This window comes from Protopterus annectens, chromosome 8.part0 (genome assembly GCF_019279795.1).
Source record: "Protopterus annectens isolate FY-2018-M chromosome 8.part0, PAN1.0, whole genome shotgun sequence".
In the NCBI taxonomy this organism is placed as follows: domain Eukaryota; kingdom Metazoa; phylum Chordata; order Ceratodontiformes; family Protopteridae; genus Protopterus; species Protopterus annectens.
In genome coordinates, this window is record NC_056741.1 from 1,364,381,344 (window position 1) to 1,364,401,981 (window position 20,638).

The window sequence follows — 20,638 nt, forward strand, 5'->3', positions numbered from 1 at the left end:
TATTTAATACAGTGGACTGTGTGTATGTAGGAAGTAGGTAGGTAAAGGTGTGTGTGTGTGTGTGTGTAAGAGAGAGGGAAGGGTGTATGGGGGGATTCATACCTCAGTTATCCAGATTTTTGCCTCATATTTTCAGATTGTTTCTCATAAAACTAAAGTTGAGTTTTAGACTTCATCTCCTCAGAAAATGCATACTAATGCAAACAATTTTGTTCTATCCACTTTCTAAGGAGGTTGGGGGATGTATGTGTGTGCCATACCTCTCAACTGTACAGATTTTCACTGAGACTGAGGTATGTGTGTGTGAGAGAGAGAGAGAGAGAGAGAAATGCCATATTTAGAGTTAGTGGGTGGAAATTATTTTCAAGGAATTGTGAGCTTCAAGGGAAGAGTTTACTACTGTTCATGCTAAGTCTGCTTAAAATGTGCAACTGTTTTGTTTAGCAAATGGTATCACTAATGTGGTGTAGAATTTCAAAACAGTCAGTAGCACAGCAGGTAGCATACTTGCATCTTGATGTAGAGGGCTGTAGGTTCTACTCCCACTGCATGTAGATTTGTATTTTAAGGGGGTGGAGTGCTGCAGTCCTGAGTACATCCTGCTTTGGATGAGATGCCTAGTAACTATGAACCTGTGTTTCCGCTTGCCACTTATTCCTATTGCAATATACAAGCTTAGCATTTTTTTTTATGTAACAGACAATTTATTGTTTAAGGGCAGTAGGCACTGAATTTGTAGATGAACCACTGAAATATAAAGCTGTTTTCTAGCAACAACCTCTCCATTAGTTTCAGATCTCTTCAATGTGAAATTATTCAGATGACTTTTACTTCTGCAGAGATTGTGCATATTGACTGATATTGGTAGATTGTAATGATAGACTTTTAAGTGGCCTTTTATGGTTGAAATGCTCTGAATTGGGCAATTTGTCATTATTTGTTCATATGTTTTGTTCATTGCTTACTGGAAAAAATGTTCAAAACTAAAAAAAAAAAATGTATCTGCTTTTACTGTATTTGTGTTTCTTCCTATTTTATTTTGCTTTTGCGTCATCTTAAAAGTACTCAATTGTATTTATTACTGCTTGGTGTAACTCATTGTAAGCCTTTTAGTTTAAGCACCTGGGCTTCAGACCAGTTGTTTTACATTAAGAAGGTTTGTGGTCTGCAATGTAGTGGCAGAACAGGTAGCTTACATCCTTCTAAGTTGGGAACTGCTGATTGAGGGCTCAGTGTCTGTTATTCTAAAAGTGTATTAATTCTGGTTTAAGCACTTGGGCTTCAGGCCAGCTATTTTACATTAAGAGGGTATGTGGTCTGCACTCTTGTGGGAGGAGAGGCTGGACTCTGCCCTTCTGAGCTGGGAATTTCTGGTTAAAGGCTTATAGTGCCTGCATATTTGAACTGCTTCTTACTGAAATTGGTACAATTGTTTGCTGTAGCATAGACTAGATCCAGGCCTGCTGAATCTAGCTTTGTTTGTATAACTTGAGCACTAATCCAGGCATTTAAAGTATTCAATTGTATTTATTACTGCTTGGTAGTAACTTGATTAAAGTGTAGCTATCATTCTAAGTCTTTTGGATTAAACACTTGGGCTTCAGACCAGTTGTTTTACATTAAGAAGGTTTGTGGCCTGCACTGTGGTGGCAGGACAGGTAGCTTACATCCTTCTAAGTTGGGAACTGCTGATTGAAGGCTCAGTGGCTGTTATTCTAAAAGTGTATTAGTTCTGGTTTAAGCACTTGGGCTTCAGGCCAGTTATTTTACAGTAAGAAGGTTTGTGGTCTGCACTCTTGTGGGAGGAGAGGCTGGACTCTGCCCTTCTGAGCTGGGAATTTCTGGTTAAAGGCTTATAGTGCCTGCATATTTGAACTGTTTCTTACTAAAACTGGTACACCTTGTTTGCTGTAGCATAGACTAGATCCAGGCCTGCTGAATCTAGCTTTGTTTGTATGCTTGTTGTTTGTTTGCTTGTTATTTCCCTGAAACGCTAATTCCACCCAAAACGAGGCTTTTCAGTGCTTCTGTGGATCCCTAGTGATATCTGCATTGCTTACTGTACTTATTTCCTTGTTTCACTTGAAAGAAAGTTACTGTTTGTCGTTTTTGCATTTAAGTTACCTGTAACACATTGCATTTAAGTTACCTGGCACTAGCTCACCAAAGCAATTACAGAAGTCAGCACTAAAAAAATTAAAAGCACTACACCCTCACAAACTCCCCTTGAGTACCTTGTTCCCCATTGGCCCTTTTTTCAATTATAAAGGAATTCCCAATACTATTCTAGCATGTCCAAAGGTCAATTGTCAATCTCCTCTCCGGTCCAGCTGGTGAATCTGGGAATCTTGAGGCAATGTTACAACTGCCTCATGTACACAGACAACCCTCTCCTCTTCCCAACAAATTCCAACACATGTGAGAGATGCAACCATATAGCCAAACTGGAGGCTAAGCTCTCTCAACTCAGTACTGGCGTAACCAGTCAGGAGGAGAAGGAAACCACACACACTACAATTCCAGTCTCACATAGACCTGCCACGACAGCAAACAAAACACATAAACACACAAAAACATACTCGGAGGCTCTAAATAAAAATCTGCCTAAGCAGCAGAGACCTCCAAAGCAGACATCCAAGCAACCGCTACCCCAAAACAAAACACGTGCAACACATAGCTCACAAAGCCAGTGTGCCGAACAGTCACAGCCCTTAAGGCTAAACAACACACCCGATACACTTGTAATAGGTGACTCTATCGTCAGGCACACTGACGTCCCGCTCACCAGGCTGAACAAGGAGAAGGTCACGGTGAGCTGTCTGTCGGGCGCTAGGATCCGCCACATAACACAAGCACTCGGGTCACTCCAAGGCAAGTACAAATATGACTCAGTCATTGTCCATGCTGGTGTGAATGACCCGAGACGTACCTCCCTGGACTACATGAAAAGAGACAGAGGAGCTCTCTGAGCATGTAGCCCAGGCCGGTATGACCCTGACCTTGAGTAGCATCTTACCCTCATCAAGAATGATGCCACAATATGAAGACAAGATGATCAATTTCAACAATTGGCTTAAGTATTGGTGTCATTCAAAGGGGATCCAATGCCTGTCAGCCTGGGATGACATGCTCGACAAGCCACGATGCTTCGCTAGGGACGGCTTGCACCTGTCACCCCTGGGCTTTAGGATATTGGCAAAGGCTCTTGCTACCTCCATATGCCTTTTTTTAGGCAAGGCTCAAAAGACAAACACCTCCATAGGTATCACAAAGGATAAGAAACTAAGAGTAATGCTACTCAACGCCAGAAGTCTAAACCTCAAGATGCACGCACTCGAAACTCTCCTTAGCATGGAGAACATAGATATCTGTGCAGTAACAGAAACCTGGTTCAAGGCTCCCGAGAGCACCCCAGCACTACCAGGTTATACCTCATACCATGCTTTTCCTCCCCAAAACTTGCACCGAACCACAAAAGGAGGGGGAGTATCAATATTCGTCAAAGATACCCACACCTCCAGGTTGGTGGCACAGCACGAAGCATCAGAGACTATCCATGTGCAACTAACAGTGGGTAAAACTGCCTTCCAGTTTATAGCCTGCTACAGACCACCCTCCCAAACCCAAGAATCCCACTCGGCCTTCCTGACAACACTGGAAAATATGAAGGTCTCTCCAAACACCATTATATTGGATGACTTCAACTACCCAAACATGGCCTGAGAGCATTACTCTAGCTCCAACACCCTAGCCCAAAGGTTCCTAGAATTTATAAACTCAAATGCTATGGAAAAAATTGTTACCACTCCCACAAGAGGGGAAAACATACTGGACCTGATCATTACCAACATGGGGACTCAGAAGTTTATCCCTCACTGGTAAGATCAGACCATAAACTAATCTCACTGGATATTCACATCCCGACCCCACCCTCTGCCCAGAAAACCACAGTGAAAAACTTCTCTAAAGCAAATTTCACACTCCTCAAAACCGAGGTGGAATCCTTCAAAGCCCCCAGGCCTGTGGAAAATATGGCCCAGACCGCAGAATCCTTTATAAACACATTCTATGAACACCTTCAGGAATGCATGGATCATGAAATCCCAAATAAAACCATGACCCAATCCTCCAAAGGCAGACATCCTGTCTGGTGGACCCCAGCCATAAACAAACTATACAATAGAAGGAGGAAGCTACTACATGATAGAGCAAAATCCCAAAAAGGGAAGGCATCTCTGATCAGTATTAGCAAACAACTACGAGCACTCATAAAATTGTCTAAGGCCAGCTTCGAGAGAATAACTGCACAGGACACTAAGGATAATCACAAAGCTTTCTTTAGTTATGTTATGAACCTGGGTGGGAATTCCCAGATATGCTCAGAATTAGTCCAAAATGACAAAAAATACACCGAACCCACAGACATTGCCAACATCCTAGCTGACAGGTTCAGCGCAAACTTCTCCCCTCCCCCCACCAAAAGGACAAATATCTATCCCAGCAGAGTGCTGCCCCCCCTGACATCTCAGATGCTCAGGTAAGAGCCGCCCTCTCAAAAGCAAAAAACACAGCATCAATGGGACCAGACGGTGTCCCAGGCTGCGTCCTACATGAACTCCAAGAAGAGCTAAACCCAAACATAAAACTACTGTTCAATCTCAGCCTCACTACAGGATATGTACCCAAAGAGTGGCGTACAGCAACAGTGGTCTCTCTCCACAAAGGTGGTGCCTCAACGGATCCTGGAAACTATCGCCCCATAAGCCTGACTAGCTTGGTCTGCAAAGCTATGGAAAAGATCATCATGGACCTCATAAATAAAGATATTGGGGACCTACAGACACTGGATCCTACCCAGTTTGGCTTTAAGGGCAGATCCTGCCTCTTAAACCTGGTTGATTTCTTTGAAACAGTCACCAAGGCCATTGACGAGGGGAAGGTGGTCCACACAGCCTACCTGGACCTCGCAAAAGCCTTTGATACAATACCCCACTCGGGCATTATAGATAAGATCACCAGCTTAAATATAAACCCCTATGTCACTACATGGGTTGCAAACTGGCTCAAGGACAGAACCCACATGGTTAGAATTGCTGGAGCCATGTCAGACTCCAAACCAGCTACAAGTGGCATCCTACAAGGCTCAGTCCTGGGACCTCTCTTGTTCAGTATATATTTCTCGGAGGTACAGGCCAACACGGAAGGACTGTGGCTGACCAAGTTCGCAGATGACTGCAAACTGGGCGCCATAATCGATTCTCCAGCCGACACAAGCATCCTCCAAAAGGGCCTCATGGAAACAGACAACTGGTGCCAGAGCCATGGCCTCAAGTTAAACACCAAAAAGTGTATAGTCATCCCCTTTGGCAAAAACAAAGTGCCCACAAATTACCACATAGGTGGTAATCCATTAAGTACAGAAGAAGTAATTAGGGACCTGGGGACCCAAGTTGATAGCAATCTCTCATTTGACAACCACGTGGCCAAAGTGGTTAGAAAACATTTTATATAGCCCATCTAATCATGAAGGGATTCACATCTAGATCAGGGGGGGGTCATCGTGCTTCTTTACTCATCCCTCATCAGGCCCATAATTGAGTACAATGCCCCTTTTGGGATGTACCTTACCAGACACCTGCAGCAACTGGAAAGACCCCCAAAAGTACCTCACCAAGAGGATCAAAGGGCTCAAACAGATGCCATATGCTGCCCGGTTAAAGAAACTCCAGCTCTATTCAGTGGCATACCACCTGCTCAGAGGCGATCTGTGCCTGACGTATAAAGCCATGTCCAACCCGGAATTAATGGACACGCTGCACCTCAGAAAATCCAAATCCCATCGAGCTACGTGCTCGAGAGACTTGAACCTCAGCACTGAAATAAATAGGACATGCTGGAGGGACAGATTCATAACCCAGAGGCTCCCTTCATCCATTGTTCTGGGAACATGATTTATTTAGACAGCAGCCAACTCTCCATTCAAGTTCTTCTCGGCCATTACTCCATCTAATCTATCTGAAATTGGCTCCAGCGGTCCTAGAGTCAGGGGCCTGCATGCATTTTCTGAATGCACTGCTGACATTGATGGAGATCTGATATTTGTACGTATGCCACTTCAATGCTGACCATGTGGCACTTAGCTTGGGACAGCATGCTAGCTGTTGCCCACATGTCTAACTCCAGAGAAGTTGGATAGAGGCTCTATCCTCAAATTTCTTGTGGTAATACTTATTTTTCTGTACCTTCTATGGGAAAAGGGTTTCCCTTAAAGAAGCTGGTCAATGCTTGGGTGTTTGCAAAATGGCTTTTATTTTTTCTGCATTAACCACTTCTGCAGCATGGATACTGCTTCTCCAGGTTTTCCTAGAAAAATATGTGCAAAATTGGAACTCAGGTGAAAGTCGAGACCTTCCCAGGCAAACACACACTTTGCAAGTCTTTGCAGATGACCTAAAGCTGGCAGTCCCAAAGTTACTTCAGGCCTACAATAGATTAGTACAACTCTCCTTACATTCAGAAGCCTAAAGGGTGCTCTGAGATAACCTCTCTCCTTTCATGTTGTAAAAGACACAGAACTATTTGGCCTCCTCTTTCTTTCCAAAACAAGTGGCTCTACAAACACAAGTACTAGGGACCTAAATCTACAGCAACAAATAAACAATTATAACTGGAGACATAGGTTCCTAACTCAAAGTATTCATAAAATATGGAAAATGTTACCACTACAGGTCAAAGTACTATAACGACTACCTTTTCATTTATTTATTTTTTTATTCATCCTTTGTTGACTGAGTTAGTCTCTCTAGGCTAGTAGCCTTTTTCAGGGGAGATCAGAGGTGGGATATGTTTATTTATTTTATTTTACATTTATTGACTGGGCTAGTTTGGCTGGATATATGTCCATTTTCAGCAGAGGCCCGAGGAGAAAAGCTCCACTATATATACTAGTAAATAACATAAAACAGCACAGTAAGAAACAAATATAAAAATCAAGAAACTATTCCAACGTAGCATAGTGACAGTACAGAAGTAATTTAACAGGTAAAAAAAATACAGCTAGGATCGTTAAATCCCATATTCTTTGCAGAAGCAGGAATTGTAAAAGACAATAAAATAATAACAAACAATAGAGTTTATACAATATTTACAGAATTAACAATTATGATAAACATTTGTGCCAGGCTATAGTTTTAAGAACCAGATGTACACAGCAGGAAGCAACATACAGGTTTAAATAATAGATGAGATAACAGACTGCAGTAATATATCTAGTGTAAAGAGAAAGTGACATTATAGGAATAGGAATATCCACGTGGATGCTAGGTGAGCTACACAGGAGGGGTAGTACTAGTGGGAGAGACAAGTAGAAGAGATGGATGTATAACAACAGGTAATGGAGAGAACATAATGAAAGTTGGATGCTGTGGTCAGTCAGGATATGAGCAAGGGCAAAGCCAGTGTGATTTGAAATAGTTCTTTAATTGTTTCTTGAAAAGTTGTGATGAGCCTAAAGTAGTCAGTTCTGAGGGAAGTTTATTCCAGTACGAGCCAACAACATTTGTGAACAGGGAGTCACCAGATTTATTGTGTGATTTGAGAGTAGCTACTAGCAGTTTGTTAGCTGAGCGAAGGAAGTACAATTCCTGTAAGGGGAAACAAGGTTAAGCATGGGTGTACAAGTAGGGTAATGGAGAATTTTATGGGTGATAACTAATTGATGTAGAAGAATAAGATTTTGAAGTTCAAGCCAGCCAAGTTTTTTTGAGGTTAACACAATGATGGGTACGAAATTGGGAACCTGTGGCAAACCTGTGCTAAATATGTGCTGCTACTTTATGGCTAGTCTTGATGACTGAATGGGTAGATACATATTTATGCACTGTTCCTTCCTGCATATGAAATGGGTAAAGATGTCTTCCAAATTTCACTAGCAGAAGTAAACACTAACACAGCAGAAGAATAATTACATTAATTGGACACTTATCTTTTTGAAGAAATCTTAGGAAGGGATATCTAGGGTATAGCAGAACTATGTGGGAAGAAGAAATGAAGGTGGCATGGATAAATTGCCTCTTTTACCTGAGATGCAAATGTGTTTCCTAGCAAATGGAACAGTAAGCATGGACTCAACAAGCCCACAGAGCTCGGGGAGTTAAGCCAGTTTATCAGACATCCAAGTCCCATAACTCATGAATTCTACAGCAAGTGATTCACACAAAGAACATCTGCAGAATGCATGGGGTAACACTGTTTTTTGGTATGTGGCATATGTCAATTGATGTTGGAAGAAACAGCCCAGGCAATATCTAACTACTTACAAATCTAACTATACAAATGACTTATAATAATGAGTAGTAGCCTATTTGTTACCCTGCCACAGAGTCACCCTTACAGCAAAATACTGAACTAATAATTTATATAGTTCTCTACCCTTCAACAGATCTTTACATGCTTCAGCCTAGCAATGACTATGCTGCACACATTGCTGTATAAACATAGGTACATCAATCAACTACAACAACACAAATTAAACAATACGTAACTTCTTACGCTAAACAAGGTTTCTGGGGAAAACTGCTCTTAAACAATACGCTGACTCAGGACAACTACTATAACAATATTTCAATTTAAGATCTTGCTTCCACAGAAAAAATTATACAGAGGTTAAATAAAGAGTGAGAAGAGAAAAAAGAAAGCAACAAAGAAATGCTTAGAAACTGGCTGAAATGAAACGAAAAAAAATGAAGCACCTGGAACCACTGTAGGCACGAACTCCAACTTTAACACACGAATAAAACCAAAAAACGCTTAACTTGTTCACCACGTTTTTCGTTAACAATGTAACTTCATCAGCAAATGCTACAATAGTTGAAACCAACCCCTTATATAAGTATAATTAACTAATTATCCAATACCTATTAAAGCAACCTTTAATAAATTAACCAACAATACCCACAAAGGAAGCTGAAGGACTAATTATAAATACATAGATTGAAAACATTTAAAACATGGGGTTGGTTTCAACCATTGTAGCATATGCTGACAAAGTTACTTTGTTAACGAAAAATGTGGTGAACAAGTTAAGCATTTTTTGGTTTTATTCGTGTGTTAATAAAGTTGGATTTCGTGCCTACAGTGGTTCCAAGTGCTTCGTTTTTTTGTATTGGTGAAGTTATTTGTGAGGCGCCTTTTTCTCATACATTTTGAGTGAGTTGGCTGAAATAAAAGCCTTATCTTTGTTTTCATAAATGATAGCACCAATTACACTGCTCTCCTAAGGATGCTGTAAGAAAAATCTTTAGAAGTATTTTATTATTAGTTTTTGTATGACTAGCTGGACTAGCTCAAGGACATTTTCAAGAACAAACAAAAGTGTAAAAAAAAAAAAAACAATTTCAGTGATAAAAAAAACATTAAATATGTCTGTAAGTGAAAAACAAAAGCTAGTCAAGATATGCAGAGTAAAGCAAACCATATATTTTAAAACAAACATCATATCCCATTGTAAGACAGCAGTAGACTATTAGACAGGATAAATTATCCAAACATAGATTTAGACAAGTCATAAATACAAGAAAATCCTATTCAGGAAGTTATGATCATAAACATTAAAACATAATGCAAAGAAACAGAGAAAAAAATGGGACCTAGACCCATGGTACAAAGAATTAAAGCCTTGACTTTATCCCAAATGATTTGTGTTTAATCAAAGGTAGGGGATCCAGCGGGACCAAGTAGGTGAGAATGGGAGTGAGCAGACTATGCCAGCCTGCCAATTCAGGAGAAGTGAAGCAGCTCAGTTCACTGAATCGGTGGCACTTGAAAACGTGAAGGTGCATCACTCATTACAAGGAGTCTAGTATGCCCATGCTGGACAGCAGTATCAAAACGTGTGGTAGTACACGTATCATTTATCTCCGAAGGGTGAAGCATGCAAGATTCCTAGTAAATGGAGACAGGGAGGGAGAAGATCCTGCAGACTGTCCTAACATCCAACTCTCGCCTCCACTTGGGAATGAATGGACCAAAGAACTGACAGAGGAGAGAAATGAAATGTAGTCCCTGGGCTGATCCTACAGACTAAAAAAGCAGAGAAAAACAGGCAACACTAGGGATGGTGAGAACTCTTGGGAACTCAGTTAGGCACATCATCTTATAAAATATCAACCCAGAGTGACATGTGGAAAGAACAGGCATAGACCATTCATATGGCACCAACAGTATAGATACCATGTAAACAGTGCTTAGCACCCACAACACCTACATGCAACATTTTACAGAATTTAAATATTATAGTACTTTATAAACAGATAGTGGTACAACATTCTTGCACTGTGTATAGTCTACAAAGGAGGCATTAACTACAGCAAATTTAGTATCAGAGCTGTTATCAGTATTAGTACATTTGTAGCTTCAGACGAAAGAAATACATTAGGCAGGTTCAAATGTAGTGTCACTTATTCTGAAAGGATACAGCAGCAGGATGTATACACTTGACAAAGGAGCAACAGACAGTAACAGGTGCAAGTTATAAAAACTATGAAATGAAGGCCTCACCTTGATATCCTCTAGCTGTATTTTCAGGTACCATTCATGGTGGGAATGCTTTTCTGCCAGGTATACTGCATGGGAGTAATATCCTGCTTGACGAAGCACCTTTATAGCAGTTTCTACTTCAAAATGTACTTCACTTACACTAGTCTAAGAAAAAGGAGGAAAACAATTGAAATACACCAGCACAATTTAATGAAAGCTCACAACATATACTTTTGCCACAGATTACTTATACAGGGACAGAGCAACTGTACCACTGCATCATGGAAGAAATTGAAGATACGAGGAGGTCACCTGACTTGCTCTTGATTGCACACAGTGTAGATTTTGGCACCCTAATGAAATGTTGGCAATCAAAATGCCGGAAAAAAACCCTGAAAACCTGGAAAAGAGCGAATCTCAAAAATCATTATTTTCCTTTAAACTTTTTTTGCGGGGTGGGAGGTAAGCCCCCCAAACCCCCAAACTTATATATACCAACTTTGAGTTTGCCATACCTCGAAGAAAAGGTAATATTTCAAGAAATGGTTTCTTGGACTTAGTATATGTAAGTATAATCTTTTGACCATTCAGTCTCTGTATTTCAGGACTTGCTCTAGCGGCTCTGACATTTCAAATGGTTAATATAGATAATTCCAAAGAAACAAACTGAAGGAAGCTTCAAATCAGAACCCTTACATTGTCAAATGTTCATGGTTCAACCATTTTACAAGTACAGTTCTGACAACTTGAATACTCTGCTAGAGAAACAATGTTTAGGGTTAAAAACCTAAAATGGCTACAGGTCAAGGTTTCTTGTTATATTAACAGATTTCACACTCCCAGAACCTCATAATTTATGTGCAAGAAAACAAAGTAACTTATTCCATTTCTCCCTCTGCATCACATATGCATATTAAGAATTAACTCAAACATTCATATAATGCACATTCTGTTTCATGTACATCGCTCTTTTTTTTTGGTGGGGAGGCAAATTCAAAACTCTGAATCCTCTATTGTGTTGTCCATAGCCAAGCCACTGACTGCATTCTGCTAGGAAGGCTCACCCCAACAGCAACCTCTAATCAGCAATAGGAGGACAGTGGTTGGTATCATGAAAAATCTGCTGAACATTTTAGCAGCTAACTTTACCATAAGATATTGGAAACACTACAGAGTATAAAAGTTTTAGAAAGAAACCTAAGTATATGTAATGGAAACATCAATGCCACTGCCCTAAAATCCATGATAAATTGCACACTTGCATCTCTACAAAGATGGGACGTGTATACCTTATCATACTTCTATCTTTTGTTTTAGTACCTTGCCACACTGCACTCTAACAGCATTTACACTTTACAGTGCTGCTACTTACTATACACATGAATGCATATAATATTATGTTTGGTACATGACTGTACATAATGCATTTTTCATTGTGAACATTACTACATGCACAACTTGCCTGTTTAAATTTGACACTTGTAGCTTTACATGTCTTTTATACTGCCATTAACCTCAGGTTATTATTAAAAAGCTTCTTTGGACTATCCAACCCCATAATACATACAAAAGCCCTGACTGCAACCTAGACTTTTGTGCTTGATCAGTGGCAGTGGACTGGGCTGTAGGAACTGAGGCTAGGAATCAGCAGCGATTGCCAGCTCAAAACCTAAGAGCGGGGAGGAGACTTTGGCTCACTTCTGTAAGACACCTGGGGTGAGAACGAGAGGTTTTGCTCATGAAACCTGGGGAATAATGTGATTATGGGGGTATGCATGCTCCCCCAATGCTGGCAGCAACTGTGGAGCCAAGGGAGGTTTCGGGAACTTCATGGGTGGGAGAGAGACAAACTGGGTCCATCACACTGATTTGCTCCATAGTGTCTTGTCAGTCTCATGCTTCTCTACAGAGAATGAATGCTGTTACGACAGCCTCCAGGCAGGAAATGGAAAGGTCATAGAACTCTTGCTTGGAGTAGCAGACAGCTGGCTCTTGCCATAGAACAGGAACAATGGGTCACTGCTGACAAAGGATAGGGAGCCTCAAGCCAAAATCCAATGGAAAAAAGGGCCACTGGACCAAATTCACCAACCCTATTAATAACTGTAAAGTCAATCAATTATTGGCCCTATGCTGAAGGCGTGGGAGATTTAATGTTATATAATATAATTTAATATAATAATATAGTATAAACTGCTAGGCTTAGAGAGGCCAACAGGAGCTCGGTATATCAGACTACCGCTTAATTATCACATGATATAGAAAAAAGGCCATAAAGACAGACATCAAAGCAGGCATCCCAAGTCACACAAAGATATTCAAACTTACCATCCTTTTTTAGCACTCCTAGAAGCAAAGCACAACCCTGAACCCTCCTCACCCATACCATACACAGAAGCTCTGCCTTCACACCACCCAGCCAGCTCTTACAAATACATTTTATCCAGTCTACTCTAGGTACTCCATGAATCCGAAGAGTGAAGGGGTACCTTTTTAGATTTGTTTTCCATTCACATTTACACATTTCATGGTGCTGTAGCTCATTATAACGCTAACATCTGATATGCATTGAACAGACTACAAACTAAACATTTCTCGATCTGTATAATTCATAATGACATCATGTGAAGATAAATTTGTATAGCAATCATTCCAGTCCCTAAAGTCAAGAATGTTTTCAAAGGCAGGAAACCACTATTTGATTTACGCAAAACACTTCAAAAATGTTCAAGTGTAAGCTCATGAAAAAAAGTGATGCAGCCCCCAAGGTTATATATCCTAACAAAACTCAAAGATAATTTTGATAACTTGCCGAGATGAACTGAATGACATGAACTGGAAGACAAAAACTCAAAGCAGTCTTGATACAATTAATTTTAATGGGAGATGGCTCTTTCCAAACTTACCTTAATGAATTCTTCCAGTTTGGAGCTGTCTTTCAGTTTTGTGTAGCAGTTCAGTAGGAGTGTGGTGTGGTCAGCATTGGCAAGAGAGTGCTGGTGCAAAGCCTGCAAGTATGCAGTTAAGTTGTGGATCCTCTGAGCATCAAGGAACTTACGAATCACATAGGAAGGCTCAAGCTTGCCAATGGTGCTGTAGGAAGAAATAAAGTAGTAATGCAAATGATCTCACTAAAACAGGAAAAGTGACTTATATAAAAGGGACGAGTACTAGGGTGCTGTGCATCAGGCTACCACATATGCTGCTAAAAGTGGAAATGTGAGCTTATTTCCAATATTTGTCCCTTTCAACATGAAACCGTGGTAATGGAAAAGGTCTTAAATGCTCTTCAGTCAATGTATGCAACCCTACTGTACTGTCCCACTTACAGTAAATGGCTTATTTCACTAGTTCTTATGCGTTACTTACAGTATTGGTAAAGTGAACAAAAATAACCTTGTCTATACATCTCAGATTGAATATTTCTAAATTATATACAACTTAAGTTGCACTACTTTCTGTTGTCCAATACTGATATAAAAACGAGGGGTAAGGGAAGGAGTTATTTATTCAAATAAAGAAATTGTTGAATGTCAGTTAAGTATCTAACTGAATGGAAGACAGATTCAGCCAGGGCAACCTGAAGATGTTGGGATATTTTGTAGGCATCCTAATGATTATGGACATCAGCTAGGTACGACAACTCTGTGTTTCCAAACTTTAGCCAAACAGTCCACTTATGCTGTGCTGACAAGACCATAACAAGGCTGAAACATGCATGTCCACAGCTAGTGGGGTTTGACTTTACTGACCTGAATTTGTCCAAAACAGACCTAAAAAGAAAAAGTCGTAGGCATTCAGAACTGCTGTATGACTTAAACACCTGATGTCCTTAAGATGACATTTGCATATATCCCATGTTACCTCTAATACAAGAGGTTATAAGGAATCAAACAGTGGAAAATCTAGCTTGGCTGGGTTTTCCTTTTAGTTTTTCTAATGATGTGTTTTATATTTATGCATCTTATAAGAATTCCATTTTTTTTTACTGAACTGCCTTAGGGGATCTGATACATGGCCTATTACATACACCTATGGCAACCAGCATTTTAGTCGACTTTTCTGCCAGTCCGGAAGCATATTCAGTTTTCATCTTGGGGTTATTTGAGCTCTGCACACAAGACTGGGTGAAACAAATGCCCAGAATATATGTGCTCCAAGTCCGAGTCCTCATTAGACCAGAAATGTAGAAAAAAAAAATCTACATATTTTACTAGAAAAATGAAACATTTTCCAGTTGTTATACACTGGGGCTACAATGCCAGAATTTAACTTGGGGACGAATAACAATTTTGTCTGTTTTATAGATGATCATCGTGTTGACACTGTTAAAGTTTCATAATGAAACCACAAAGGAGGACTGAGATATAGCCTTTCATACACAGGTGTCAGATAGTTTTAAATTATATGCCTTTAGTGCCACAATCTGGACATTCTGCATTACAGGCACATTCCATTGGGAAAATTGTGTTAATTTCTTTTCAGTATGAAGAATATAATTATGGTCTAGAAAATTCTGCACCAAGTTACTGCATGAAAACTAGGAAAAAAAGAATCTTACATAGTTTGCCACAAATATAAAAACACATATACACACTTATATATACACAAACATGGGTCTCCTTTGTTTAATCAAAATTATACTTACCCACTGAACACTTAATGACCCAAAGCAACAAATTTTCAATATTCTTTTACAGGGAAACTAACTACTTGACTACCAGGACAGAAAAAAAAGGAAGCAAATTAAACCCAACTCCATGGGGGAAAAGGGCAAAGTTCACCCTGGTGGCCAAATTGTTAGTTTCCCTGTAAAAATATTGGTGATTTTTTGCTTTGAGTTAAGTATTCAGTGAAGTCAGGTAGACCCATATATATATATATATATATATATATATATATATATATATATATATATATATATATATATATATATACATACATACATACATATACACACACACAATGTTTATGTTTGTGTGTACGAGAAATGTCTATTAAATTATAAAAAATGTTAACATCCGGAAGCAAGGCCCTGCACACCCCACCCATGCATTGTGGGGGCTGCATCTCCAAACCGTTTGTTAATTAAATAATCCAAATCAAGACTGCACAACACTGAAGAAAGGGCATATTCTCCAATCCCGGTACTAGAGCGATCTCACACAATTGCTGATTAAATATTTTGCCAACCGAACTATACTGACTATATCAACAGTCAACTTAAGCAATGCCTTATAAATATATATAAAGAAGTCCAAAGACACACTGAAGGCAAAATGTAAAAGCATAGATTTGTTCAGTAATTCCACATAATCCAACAAAACAAAACGGCTGATTTTTTGGCTTCCAGTCTGAAACAAAAACATAGCATCTCCGGTAACTTAATTAGTGTTTAGTTCACACAACTCCTCCAGGCAGGCAGTCTTTTGAAAAAAGAAAATCCAAGGCTGCAAGCCTCTCCCACTTTCAGCTTCCAGTTCTATAAAACAAAACAACAACAAAAAAAAAAACTCCTCAAAGTACACTCCACAGCTTATCCCTGACTAAGCTTAAACCATCCATTCTTCCAGATTTTTCCTACAGATTATCCTCCAGGCAAGGCATTTTGCTTACATACATTAACTGGCAATTAAGATACAGTTAACATAGGTTATTCAACTGACTACCTGCTGGGGGAACATTTCTACTCTCCATCCTGCAGTATACTTAAATGTACACTTTCCAAATTCAACATTTACATTCAAAGACATAGTACACACATTTACCAATCAACATGTTAAAAATGCGCATACATAGAAACAACAAAAAATCTTTTTTCCACAGTCAAGCCCCCCCCCCCCCCCCCCCAAAAAAAATGAAACAACAAAACATGCTCAAATCACCCTGGTATATGGATTACTCAGAGAATTCAAAATACTTATTCAGTAAGTACTTTCATCTTTATTCATACTTCAGACTATTAAACCAATACAATCCACTCACATAAAAATGGCCTCTTAGTCTTAGGAGGACCACCATATTCCACAAATAAGAAACATCGGACACTAAAAAAATATATATATATAAAAAAAAAAGAGACATTCATCCTCCCATGTAGGAAGGACAGAAAGGCAGATATCCTTTCTATTTTATTAAAATTGAAAAATAAATATAATTCTCTTTTTAAATATTATTTGAATTGTAAATTTGTGGTGGTGCTGTGGTAGCGTTGTCGTCTCACAGTAAGACGCTGTCCGGTTCGATTCTCAGCTAGAGTGTCTTCTGCGTGGAGACATGCATGAATGGGCGTACCTTCGTTGAAGGTTGTGCATTAGGGCTGGTAACTCGGCACGCAAAAATCAACTACCAATCATTAGCGGACCGGAGTTCCGCTGTGGCGACCCCTAGCCGGGAAAAGCCGAAAGACACAAACAAATTTGAATTGTAAATTTATGCATTTTAGATTTCTTTTTTTGTAAAAATTGATAGGAGACAGCAGGAAGGGATTTTTAGAATAAAATAAATGCAAGAGGGATTTAATGGCAAATTAAGCTTGGTGCTTACCTTCCACCATGACTGAATGAAGTGGTTAGTAATGAATTAATAAAAAATTAAAGGATGAGGTATAAACACATTCAAGTGTTTTACATATCTTTGTAACATTTTGTTTTTATACTTTCTGATACTTTTAAAATATTTTTAGATGTTTATTATTTGTAAAATATTGTAGTCATATGATTGAGGGGGGGTTATTTAAGTGAGTAGTTTGTGGTAGTTTAACAGCCTGATGAAGTCTTTGAATGAAAAAAGATGAACATGTTTACTGAATAAATCTTTTTGAGTTATTTATGTACTACATAAACTGTGGTGATTTCAACGCATTTTGTTTTAGATATATAAAGATAACACAAATACTGGGAAACCAGAAGTTCTTGATTATGGAAATGGAGAGTAAGATATATGTAGTGAAAACATTTTTAGTGCCTACCATTTTATATACTGGTCAGACATATTTACCAACCAGAGGGCAAGTTGTTGACAGTGACTAATAAAGTTGAAGGGCTTTATTTGTAAAGTGAAGAGGACAAGAGTTATGTGGCATATGTTGATCCTCCCCTTATAACAAAGTGGTTTAGGATTATCTGATTTGAAAGGGATATTTTAGAACTACATAGTAAAGGGTCCTATACACAACACAAGTAGAAGGTTATAAATCAAAGTGGATAGCATAATGAAAAGTGGATGAAGACAACCTTCACTTACTTATACTATTCAACATGTTCTTCCCCTTATCACTAGGTGAATGGTTGGTAATGTGCACCAGTCTGCTACCAGTATGAGAGACAGTTGCAATGGCAGTTGGATCTGACCTACGGTGACAGAAAAGAAATGTTTTAGCATGAGATACCTTATACAGCTTATCTGATTTTTTAGGAACTGATGACTGGGTATCAGGATGAGCACAGGCAGCATTCAATCCATCCTCCAGAGCTGGCAGTATAGAAGAGATGGGAGAGGAAGGAGTTATATCCATTTGTAACATTGTAAATATCTTTACAGTTCAGGGAGAACATGTATGAATGAATGAAATAAATAACAATTATTACAATAGATTCCCTGTGTTTCTAATGGACAGGGGCAGCCTGCAAATGTACAAATTTATATCATAACTGTAAAATTCCTTTGGGTTATTGACATGTCAGCAATATTTTGGTAAATTTGTGGTAAGCTTACCTAGGCTTAAAATGTCTCTTGGCCTGATAGCCTAATAACCACCTATGAAACAGGGAAGAAATTTAAGAAATAAAAGAGAAAGTATGATAGTGCATGCAAGATCTTAAAGAGAATGGCAGCCATACAGAATATTATATTCACTAAGTAACAGAAGTATTCTAAGAACTAAGCCAATACAGGAATGGAGAAAGGAGACTTTCCCGATAGGGATGACTACAAATAGGGATATTGAAAACAGGCAAGAGGGGGCAGGAATTTACTGGAGAAAACTGACAAAGGATATCAAGGTACTGGGAGCAAATAATTAGAGAAGGAAAGACAACAGAGTGGGATGAGGCCAAGCATATGTTTGGACTGCAGGTTAGAGGCCATCTTCCTTACCAAGGACTGATATCAGATTGGCAAAGAGAAAGGTATAGGGGAGTGCTAAGTGAAAGACTAGCACTGGTACAATGTTTAGTTAAATATAGATCAGAAAAAGAAGTTATGTTCTTACCATAATATCCAAAAAGCAGGAGGCCAGGATCCAATTCACACAAACAATGCTTATTGAGCGCTTTCATATCTTGAATAGAAACTTCTTCAGAATAACACAGTATATTACCCAACAGCCTTATAGATGCTATTCCAACAAATTAGTCATCATTAACTAATTAATAAAATAATGTCCTGAACAGATTGTAATTTGGTTGCACAATAGAATAGTGGAGGCGATTTCAAAGTATATAACTACTGCAATTTTGAATTTAATGGTCAAGTAGCAGACTTGTTTGAAAAAGGCTTGATGTTTGTACCTGATAAAAAGCTTCATTAGATCAGACCATAATTGATTTAAAACTTTTTACCTTGACCGCGTGGCAAGAAAGACTGAAGAAAATGGCGTCGGCTGCCTCTTTTATACCCCTGCCGCACTGAAGTCAGGGAAGAAGCAACGACAACCGATGCCGGACCAATACTTTGGAATTCGGCCGACCGAGGACCCGCCTGACGGCAGGATAACCCAAGTGTGATGACTGCAGCTGTATGCACGATGAACATCTAGCACTAACGTCCGAGCAGACCATTCATAAAAAAAAACAAGTATTTTCAACCCAACTTTGCATCCTTCAGTATTAACTTTTGAAAAACTATGCGAAAAAAATATCAGGGAATTGTTCAACAGGGACAGGGGGAGATGATGTAACAAACTGCACTTGTTCTCCTGGCTGACACTGGACAGGCTATGTCCATATAAGACTGGCTTCGACTGGGGCTTTTTAGGTTCTGAGGGCTGGTGCGTGCAGACGTCACATTTATGGCCCACGCTTCAGCTGCCATGTCAGACGTCCAACACACCTAGAAGGACTGAAAATCTTTTGAATCTTGGCCGGATGAACAGGAAGGAAGAAGGGTAAACCCACATGTATAATACTGCAACATGGAAGAGAAGGACATCTATGGTTAAGGTAAGATTTTACACAACTTTCCTTTCCTTCGGGTTGAGCTCCTGATTTCCTTTCTCATTGTCTTGGATGATTGTCTTTACGTAGGATAGAAATTTTTGGTCTTTATGCTGTGGGCAAACTTGATCTGAGGTGGTGTGAGGGAATAGGGCATTATTGGTAGAAGGGAGGAGCTCAACTCTGGAATCTCAAGCTTAGAGAGTGGCCGAGACCCACAGGTTAATGAAAAATGAAGGACAACACAGATGGATCGTTATGGTAAGAACATAATTAAAACAAGCCTCCACACAAACTGTAGTATCCAAAAAGCAGGAGACCAGGATCCAATCCACACAAACAATGTTTATTGAGCGCTTTCGTCTCTTGAATAGAAACTTCTTCAGAATAACAAAGCATATTAGACAACAGCCTTATATATGCTATTCCAACAAATTAGTCGTCATTAAATAATTAGTAAAATAATGTCCTGAAAGGACATTGAAACATTTAAAGAGCAACACACACACACACACACACACACACACACACACATATATATATATATATATATATATATATATATATATATATATATATATATATATATATAACATCCCTTTAAGGGTCTCAATTTGCTCTATAAATTGATCATATTCAGATATCTTCCTGGCAAGCCGTACCCCCTGTCCTTATACTAAAGCCTTCTTTTGGTGCAGGGGGTGGTAACTATCAAAATGTAGGAGGCTATTAGAGTAGGTGGGCTTGCGGAAAATAGTGGAGGTGAAATGTTTATTAACCACATCTTTCCTGATGGTAATGTCTAAGTAATTCACTTCTGTAACACTAATAGAATAAGTAAATTCATGTGCTAGTGTTCAGGAATTCAAGAAAGCCTTCTAGTTCTGTCATGTCACTGTTCCACAAAATGATGATATCATCCAGGTAACAACCGTAAAATGTCCATG

General features: G+C 39.2%; 1 protein-coding gene across 1 annotated transcript in view; it reads right to left on the reverse strand.

Annotated features, from left to right (window-relative positions):
• VPS11 (VPS11 core subunit of CORVET and HOPS complexes) overlaps positions 1-20,638 on the reverse strand; it is a 620,327-nt gene that overhangs the window by 223,330 nt on the left and 376,359 nt on the right. Inside the window, exons 8-9 of the mRNA XM_044080942.1 lie at positions 13,443-13,629; positions 10,558-10,701 (exon numbers count right to left, since the gene is read on the reverse strand). Coding sequence (XP_043936877.1) covers positions 10,558-10,701; positions 13,443-13,629 — 331 coding nt within the window. The remainder of the gene's footprint in view (positions 1-10,557; positions 10,702-13,442; positions 13,630-20,638) is intronic.